General features: G+C 42.1%; 1 protein-coding gene across 3 annotated transcripts in view; it reads left to right on the plus strand.

Annotated features, from left to right (window-relative positions):
• The window catches only part of NARS2 (asparaginyl-tRNA synthetase 2, mitochondrial), a 48,244-nt gene extending 44,050 nt beyond the window's left edge, over positions 1 to 4,194 (plus strand). For all 3 annotated transcript variants that reach the window (XM_015634892.3, XM_033516483.1, XM_015634882.2), the window contains one exon: positions 3,464 to 4,194. In XM_015634892.3, the coding sequence (XP_015490378.1) occupies positions 3,464 to 3,608 (145 nt within the window). In that variant the 3' untranslated portion in view covers positions 3,609 to 4,194. The remainder of the gene's footprint in view (positions 1 to 3,463) is intronic.
• The last annotated feature ends 5,655 nt before the right edge of the window (positions 4,195 to 9,849 follow it).

Genomic DNA, 9,849 nt, shown 5'->3' on the forward strand with positions numbered 1-9,849 from the left:
AATGTCAGAGTGTTCTGTTGGGTCCTTGCATGTCAGGGTAAAAAGGAGGACTTGGGCTTAGGGAAAAGTAGCAATGGCAAGCCACTTGCAGCCCATGGCCAGTGACTATACTCACTTCATCCTTTAACCTTCTTCAGAGCCCGGTTAAAACAGGTAGCCCATCACTGTCCTTGGCCAGTGATTCCAGCCACCTGGCCTGGAATACTATTCCTCTTTTGGGAAGAAACTGGAGTGCCATGCTGGGCCAGACAGAGGGAGGCAGAAAGTCAGGGAGGTTTTTCTTAGACACACATACACACACACAGTAGAATATTCAGTTTCATGGACTATAGTACCTTTGTTCTTTCAGCCTTACATTTTTCAAACTGGCCACAGAACCTTCAGCATAGTAAGGGGATTACATAAAAGGTTGAGGTTATATTTGTTTTGAAAAGAGACTGAAAAGAACACATTCTGTTTATGAATGGTCACTAGGAGAGCACTGCTCTTCAGAGTGCCTTGCTGTGCAACACAGGGAGCTCATGATGATGATAAGAGAATATAAATCTTTAAAAGGATGAACAGAAATGTTCTTCTAACATGGCACATAATGAGCTCCTGGAATTCATTGCTGGGGTTCGTTGTTACAGTACACACTTTAGTAAGATTCAAATCTCTGAAGACCTACCAGTGCTCTGGTACAGAGCAGGAACTCCTGGGCTAGCTGAGGTCACAGAAACTTACTTCCCCTGTGGAATAATGCTGCACGGTCCACCAGTTGCCAACAGTGCTCAGCTCCTCTCTTAAGTATGAGCTACTAGCAAAAACAGCTAGACTAGTTCATGATTCTTTTTGAGGTGAGAAACATCCAGTGTCTGTAGACTATTGAATGAAGGAAAACCTCAGGGAGCATTTTCCAGCCTAAAGGGATTTTTCTCTTCATCTGCAGGCAGTTACTTTTCCTTTCATCTGTAAAGAATGGAAAATTTCTCAATTCTTCTGCTTCTTCTATGCACAGTCATCACAAAGGATTCACTGTCTTGATCCTCAGCACATTTAATTCAATGGACTTTTTCCATTAACTTTGATGGGTTTTGTTTCACCCCTTTTGCCAAAATGGCTTCTCAAAGTGCTTTGAGATCTACTGATCAAAGTCTTGGATAAGCAAGGATAGAATTTATTATTACTGTTCATCTGGAAGTAGCTATTTCATCTTCTTACAATGACTTTATAAACTCTGTTGCCAGCAAAAAGGGAGAGAAGATGCTGGACTTAGTCTCAACTGCGAAATTGCAAAAGCAATTGAGACTACAACTAGAAGGCTGATGCACTTACAGACATCATCAGAAAAGTTTGTGCTGTTACTTGTATTCCTGGTTACAGCTAAAGTAGTTACCAGCTGGTTTGGCAGTTCTGCTCAGAACCCCTGAGCTGGGTCAGACTGATCTGCCACAGCCAGAACCCGTGTCCCTCACATTATGAGGTCTTTTCTGTTTCATGAGTCACCACTCTCAGCATCAGGTCTGCCCATCACCTTCACTGCAAACCCCTGTAAAGCTGTGCAGAAGAGCTCCCCAGGAGCAGTTCCAAGGTATTTGCAGAGACTCAAGTTCTTGATGCAGTCTGTGTAAAGTGGGTAGAGATGAAGACCACCATGCTGTTGCACAGCCTGCATGCTCATATCCACGTGCATAATCCTCATCACAAGATGTGGGGTGCATACAGCAAGCCTTAGTGAGCCAAGCTAACCCAGCAGCACAGAGAAAAGCACATGGGTCCCAGTCATTAGAAAAGATGTCCCACTCTTGGGCCTGATGTTCAGCTTGCAAACTGCACTTTGGGTGTCAGTACTACTAGGAAGAAGTAAGTTCTGCCTCTCTTTTTGCTATTTGGGCTGTGGAGTGGAGGGAAAAAACACTGGGGAAGAAAAAAACCTGAATATTGGATTGACTGTAATAAATGGTTTCCCACATTTTTAACTACTGCTAATGAGCTGTAAGGAAAAATAATGTTTCATGGTATGAAAGGCATACTGTCAAACTGAGCAACAGGGCAATCTTGCAGCTGTAGAATTTGTGGGAGAGTACTTCTATTTTGCAAGTAAAGGTGATCATGCGCATTACTTTGTCTTCAGTCTGTTAAAATACAGTCTTCAAGCCAAGAAAATATCTGATGTCCAAACAACTACAATCAAATATACATAATGCATATTTTACGTATTTATACATATATAAGTATATATATATATACATAAATATAATATAGCCTTGCAGTTCATTAACAGTATGTAAAGTTTGGGAAGCCATTTACTGCAATCAATCCAATCTTAATTTCTTTCACAGTGTTCTGCCCCCCTCTACTCCACTGCATAAGTAGTAAAACATATGCGTTTATATTTAAGTGCACTTGATTTTTTTCTAAACTGTGAGGATGAAATATTCATACGCCAAGATTAGAAGCAAGTAATACATCTGGAGCCACTCAATCCCCTACTAGTGCATTCATATAAAGAAGAAAAACTTAGTGCCCTCAGCAAACTCAGAAGTAGCCCCACAAATCAATAGAAGCACTGAGATGTTTTTCACTTCTATTAAAATAAAACTGTTGGTGAGAATTTATAGCTGCAAATACAGTATCATATCAGCCACAGTCCAGCTGTGAAATGGGTAACTATAGAAAAACCATCATCATAATCTTGTTGACACCCATATACTCAGAGTATCTGCTTCCAAACGTTTTCTGTGCACAACAGGTGCTGTTCTGCAAAGCAAAATGTCTTGTTCCAGATCTCATTTTTAGAGAAGATACGTTCAAGGGTTTTTATTCTGTCTGACTATGGAAATAAATGAATCTGTCTGTAAGAGTGATCAGGGAAAAAGTAGCAAAAAGCCATCATAATTACCTTAAAAGAAAAAAAAATAAAAATGCAGGAATGTTGAGCAGACAGACAGCAAGACCTATTTAAGCTTCTGAAGAAATTACTGAAAATGAAATTACTTAGGCTATTGAAAAGCAAACAGAAATTGAAAGAATTTGCAGGGCAGACTTCCACACCAACATGGCACAGGCTAGACAAGCCCAAGGAGAGAGCTTCCCCTCCAGTAGTGGAAGTGCTTTGTGATTCCATAGGAACCTGTGTTTGTGCCTCTGCTAGGGTTACTTTAGGTGCTAGAACTACAAAGGTGTTTTCCTTATGAGCAGAGCTATGGTACTCAAGCTGTTCTGTGTACCCAAATACATTCTTGCTCCTAAAAAAACATGCTGTAGTATATTGGCAAAGCATAGCTATGCTGGTTTAAATGGGCTTAAACTTGGGGTTTCTGCTAATACAGTTCTGCTTCTTCATACCCCTGACCAGCACAGAAATCACAATGGTTAGGGTCAAAGGGAGGTAATTAAGATGGAAAAAACCCTAGTTGAACAGCTTACCTTAATGACATCAGCATAACCATGCTGCAAATATAACTGTCTGTTTAAATTACAGGTATCTAGACCTCCGAAAATTTGGATCTGTTCCTCATGGAGGCTTCGGAATGGGGTTTGAACGCTACCTGCAGTACATCTTGGGAGTTGACAATATCAAAGATGTTATTCCTTTCCCCAGGTTTTCTCACTCCTGTCTCCTGTAGCTCAGCAGTTGACTCACGTGGAGAAAACCGCTGGTGTAACTATTTGTATATAACATATCAGGATATGACCGAGTGTGTTTTAGTGGGAAATCAAGACCATTTTTTATATCAGTGAAACTTTTGGTCAGTTTAATACTGGGTTATTGAAAATAATATATGTTCTGGTAAGATTATGGAAGGACACTGGCAATTAATTTGATAGCAGCTCATGCCTTTAGTGCACTTCAGGAGTATTAATAAATCCCACTTAACTAAAGGGTTACGATTCTCATGAGACTAGTACAAGCCGTGGAAGTACTGAACAAGTACTGAAGGTAGCAGGGGGTTTTATGTGAAATATTAATAAGGAAGTGTGACCTAAAATATTGTCATGGCTGTGATACGCTTGTTACTGCTACAGTCAGGAAATAGCTACTGTAAAGCATGATTCTCCCCACTCTGATTTAAAGCAAATACTGTTTACCTTGGAAAAATCAGCCAAACCTAGCAAGGAACAATGTCATATTGGAATTGCTGGAGTGAGTTTGTTGAATGATGTTTGATTTTGTGAATCATCAATAAAGATGTACACTGGGTTGTTTATAACTCTGTATGGCTTCTTCTTCTGTTATAAAACTGTAACTCTCAGCTTGAGTGAGTTTCCTTCAGTGTCTTTGGTAGAGGTTTCATTTTCTGTATAACCAAATTAGTTGCACAACTTCTGCAGAAGGTATTTGTTTTCTGTCTCCAAGAAAGCACATATTCATAGCAGACAGAAATGTTCAGTTAGATGAGAGTTTGTTCATCCGTTCATCTCTCCAGAGTCAAATTGCAGTTCTTGGGGTTTTGTTGTTGCTTTTCTGTTGTTGTTATTGAGAAAATCTCTCATGTGCTCATCAGACCAAGCAGTTTGGTCTATATTGAGAAACAACCAACAGATGTTCCCAAGCACTGCTATTAAGTAATTGCTTATCACTACAGGATCTGAACTTCATGGCAGCCTGTAATGGGTTTATATGCTCTCAGCTTCTCTGCCAGGTAAAGAAATACTTATTTCTGTTTTGAAGACAGTATTATGGGAAGACCAAGTGACTTGCCTCAGGCAGGTGGAAACCTGTGATTTATTTGGGACTTGAACTGAGGGTTTCTAGCAACCTTCTTCCCTTCCAAATTATCATAATCCAGCAAGTGATCATTTGCATAGTACTCGCTACTCTGTAGCCCACTAAGACTGGAGTATAAACAATGTAAAGAGAAAAAGCAAGGAAGTGGCCTTGCTGCTGCTGAACCCTCTGTATATTGGAACACACTATAAGTGTGAAGAGAAGTGTGTAAGAGAAGCAGCTGCAGGACAGCCCTGAAAACTTCTTTTCCAAGTAGATGGAAGTGACTGGAAAATAGTAATCAACTAGCATTGTACTGGTGATACTGCAGTCACAGATCTCTCTGCTAAGACTGTGTAGTACTGCACCTGCAGCACCTAAAAATACCTGTTTATGTCATGTGGCACCTGCCATGTCTCAGTGTGCTCCGTGGCTGGGGTTTTCACCTGTTAGGATCATGCAAGCAACATCACCATGAAGTCATTACTTTGGGGGGGTTTCTTGTGTGCACTGACACATCTCCTGCATATCAACACTTTTTCATGTCTCCTTCATCCACTTGATTAAGCAGGTGTTAATTGTGCGTTTGCTGGTTTGCATTTCCCAGTACAGCCCTGAGCTGGCAAGTCTGGTTCCACAAAACAGTTTGAGCACCTGCCTTCCCTTTGAAACCACTGAGAAGTTCCCACATCAGACACTCAAGTATCTTCCTGCATTTAGACCACCTCTCCTTTAGTATGTTGTCTTAAGTGTTATTGCTGGCCTTTATGTTACGGAATTAGTTCTCTGCAGAAAAATGTGGAAAGAGTACAGCTGCCAAACAGCCCCATCCATAGCATGTTCCCTAAATCACTGCAAGGAGCAGGTATCCTTATTGAGAACCTTAGCCACTGATTCTGTCAGAGTCCCTGTAAATGAGAGTGCCTGCACTGGAAGCCCATCTTCTGAGAGCAGAGTGGGGTGATGGCAAAACACCTCCTGTCAGTTCTGCTGTCAATCCCCAACAGCAGCTCTGGGCTGCCTGTGGTGGTTTTGGCATCAATGGGAAGTTATTGATCTTGCCTTGAGATGCCAGATCTGATGGGCAAGGTGGGGCTAAACAGCAACAGGTGAAAAACAAGATGTAAAAAGAAGACAATGGAAGGTGCCAATAAGTTCTAGGTTAATGTGGCATGAGTCACAAGTTACAGGGAAGGACACAACTGCTTCAAACAGGTTTGCAGGGTGGCTGTCAGGGTGACAAGGCAAGAACAAAGAACTGGTCTAATCCACCTTTCTTTCTTTGCCCTTTTCAGAGATTGTTGCAGGACTGAAGATAAAGGTCAAACCTATGATTTGCAGATAGGTAGATGTAAGTTAGAAAGAAGTAACAAGGATGCACTGTGAGTGGGGTTTTTCTGTGTTTCTAACTAGGTGTCCGTGAGGAGCAGTCTCCCCAGTCTTCTACATGTCCTGGTTCATTTCAAGGTGCTTGATGAGCTGTGTATCAAATTAACTAAGGGGACATTGCTCTTGGGTCTGAAAGCTCAAGAAAACTACCCCCGGTAATTTGGCAGATGAAGCAGGAGCTGGGCAGAGTTGTCCCAAGAGAGATAACCAGATGGCTTAGAAGGGGAAGGAAAGGCTGTCTAGTCTTGGTAACAGCCTTCAACATGTGCTGGTTTTGCTAGCAGTGAGAGAGAGAAGAGGCTGAGGCCCTGTGCATTATGATCCTGCTCAGGGTTAATACTGAGATTGGCATTCTTGTGAGAAAATGTATGGGTAGCCAGCAAGGGTGGGAGCCAGCCCTGGAGTTTCCCTCCAGGCTGGCATTGTTCACCTCGTGCTATGTGTATATAACACGGACTGGTATTGCCAAGGAATGCAACATGTTTTTTCTGGGATTTCCATGTGGAATGTCATGTATTTCCTTTGAATCTCCCTTCCTAGAACCAAACGGAAGTTAATCTGGAGGACAGGGAGTTCATTTCTCCTGGACATGTAAGCAGGGAAATGCACCAAGACTTTCTTCATTAAGCAGCTTTCCTTGCTACATCTTCTTTCAGAGTGTGCACCCTGACAGTGAATGAGGCCAGATAAAAACTGACACTTCTTCAAATAAAAAGCTGTTAGTCTTTGCACACAGGAATTGCCTCTTAGGCCGACTGTGCAGTGTAGTAGCTGACACTGGGGTGTTCTTAGTGCCATAAGCAGTCAGCTCTCAAGCCCAGGTGACCAGCACTGTCTCTGCTAGCATCAGTTTGTAAATATTTCTTCAAGTTTCAGTTCCTCAGTAGCCCATTCTTCCCTCTTCTCAAGTTTATCCTCACTCTGAGCTTCACAGGAAAGAATGAGTGTCATTGATTACTGCATTGGTAGCTTTGCAACATTAGAACAGAGTGATGGGAGATAAAAGAGCTACATCATAAACTGCATAACTAAATGCCAGCCTCTCAGAAGAGTGTTTAGAGGAAAACATCTGTTTTTTTCACTTCAAGAATATCAGATAATCCCATCACTTAATTTTTTAATGTCTAAGATCAAAGTATCCCAAAGTACTCTATTTTTAATTGAAAAAATAATACCTGCAGAACTAACACCCTGCTTCAGTCTTCTCATTTTTAAATCCACAGGAGAGCAAATGCACACTTGGAAGCAAGGAGTGGAGATTGCTGTTCTCCCCCTTATGATTATGTTGTGATACTGTGGCAGTGTTCAGATCCTGGACTGTTGTACCTTCTGTATAAGCAGAGACAAAAAGGTACATGGGCCAAATGTTTAAAAGCCAGCAGACCAGCAGAGGTGTTCTAGCTGAATTACCTGCATTTGGGACCCCAGACCTGAGGGAAATGCAGCAAGGTGCCCAGCTCAGCAGTTCTTTCTCTGGCTTTTTGGTAGAAGTTGTAATTTATAAAGCATCACTTGTTTGAGGGAATGCCAAGACTTTGATGGGAAACGTAAAGTACAGTTTTACTTGCTGGACTAATATTGATTGTTTTGGGAATAGCTTATAGATGTCTTTTTCCTCAGGGGGTGAAAGAGACAAATTTGCCAAGAAACACTTTTGTCATTGTTTCCATTAAATGTGTGTATAGAGATAAACGTGGCTTTGCTGTTGCTGAAACCAGTAACAGCCATTATGACTTGTTTTAGCCTTTACCTTACGCTTAGGGACAAATGAGAGATGGGTCCAAAGGAGAAATAAGACTTTGTATAAAGATTGACAGAGTTCTAATTTCCTCAGATCTAACCAAAGCTGCTGAAGCCACAAATACGGTGGTCTCGGGGGCAAATTTATTGTTTTGTCTTACTGTTTGTTGCAGAGCCGTGACCTTCAGGAGGGTTGTAAAGTTTTATTTTACGATCCTGCTGATAAAGAGACATATGTAATTTACTATACGAGTTCTTACAGACTTGGCTAACAACAAGCTTGACCCAGAGTTCAAAGAAATTATGGCTCCCGTTGCTTTATGGCTGCTGTGCTGCAGTGTCTGCTGCACAAGGTGTACAGAAAAGATGCTGTAAAGGGAGAGCTCTCACATAAAGGGCGAGAGAGGGACAAGACCGTACAGCCATTTAAAAGTCATGTACCAGCTACATCAGAAATTGTAGGCTCTATTGTGAGTGAAATACGGATGAAATTACTTTGAAATCCATGTTGCTCTTATTGCTGACACTATTTTACTGTGGGGAATTGAGGCACAGAGCAATTAATCTGTTTGCCCAAGGTTATGGAAGATGTGTGGTAGAAGCATGGAACTGACCCAAATCAACCAAATCCCTGCTTGGCGCCTCCTCACGAGACTTCCCTCTGTTTGCCTTTGGGTGCACTGCCACACCAGAAGCAAGGCAGGATGTTTGCAACTGATCCGGTTTCAAACGCATTTTTGGCATTTCTAAGATCCTAGACTATGCTTCAGTGATTTTTATCTATCCCTGTATGTCCCGGGGCCTTTCTGAGATAGCAATCCTGCTGTTTATTTTTATTACTCTTACAATTGATTTTTTCCCTGAATATTTTGAGGCAGCCAACAGAGTAGATTTTTCTTTGCAAGGCTTGATCTTGCTCTTTGCTCTTCATTGATATCTGTGTATCTTGCTGTCTTCAGCAGGTTAATGTACTGATACTTGTGCTGAAAGAATGGAGTTCAGAGTTTTTAGAAGTCACTGATCATACAGGTTGCTATGCAAACTGCTCAGAAAAAAATCAGTGTGGTCTGGTAGGAGGCCTTGGTAATCATGTAAACATTTAAGTTTCAGTATGGGATTGTTCCCTACTATCTGCCATGGCTTCAGAATGAGGCTGCATTTCCAGTCATAGTGGAAAGTAATTATACTTCACTGACACAATGTTTTTTAGTAATATTTTTATGGTGCCTTTACCTTCAGAGTGAGCATAATTCCAGTATCTTTGATGGCTGTTTGAATATCCTGGGCTCTCTGTGCTCAGTACTGTGGTTAAGCTGTGTGAAACAGGCATATGATTCACATTTTTCTCAGATACAGGTTTCCCATTTTCTGTTTGTCCCCCAGATTTGCTGCTGCTCCGTAGATGAATGGCCATGGGCTGCACATCCAAGCAGGAGACAGCTGAACTCCCACCTCAGCCAGCTCAAAGACTGACTGACCTCGGTGTCAGTGCTGCCAGGGCTGTTCACAGCTGGGACAGATGCTCCAGGTCAGTGACAGATGAAGGGACTTGCCAGAGTCTGTGGAGGGAAGCAAAAGTCAGGATTAGGGTTTCGTTTCCAGGCTGCCCTGTCAGAGTTGAGAACAGGTTTCTCCCATTTCTGCATGAACTTACAGACACTCAGTGCTCCATCACTAGCCAGTTTGCAGCTCCAGGAGATCCAGCTGTGAGCACTTACCTACTGCAGAGATTCTGTCATCACTGTAACTGAGAAGGTCTCCTTTTGGCAGGTTGGGCTCACGTGATGGCATCTCTGTGAAGCGCTTGAAATGACCTCTGCATTTGTTTAGTATAAATAAATCACCATGTGCTTTCAGGCTGGCTCAGCAGCATGTACATGGCATCATAGCTGCCATGACAGGGCTCTGCACAACAGCTGGAGTCCTGGGACAGGCATGCTTTAGGTGCCTGTCTGTAAACATGCATGGGTGGTGCTTGTCCAGATCACCCTACAGGGCTGAACTTTGCCACCTGCAAAACTCAACCATAC

Source organism: Parus major, chromosome 1 (genome assembly GCF_001522545.3).
Source record: "Parus major isolate Abel chromosome 1, Parus_major1.1, whole genome shotgun sequence".
Classification (NCBI taxonomy): domain Eukaryota; kingdom Metazoa; phylum Chordata; class Aves; order Passeriformes; family Paridae; genus Parus; species Parus major.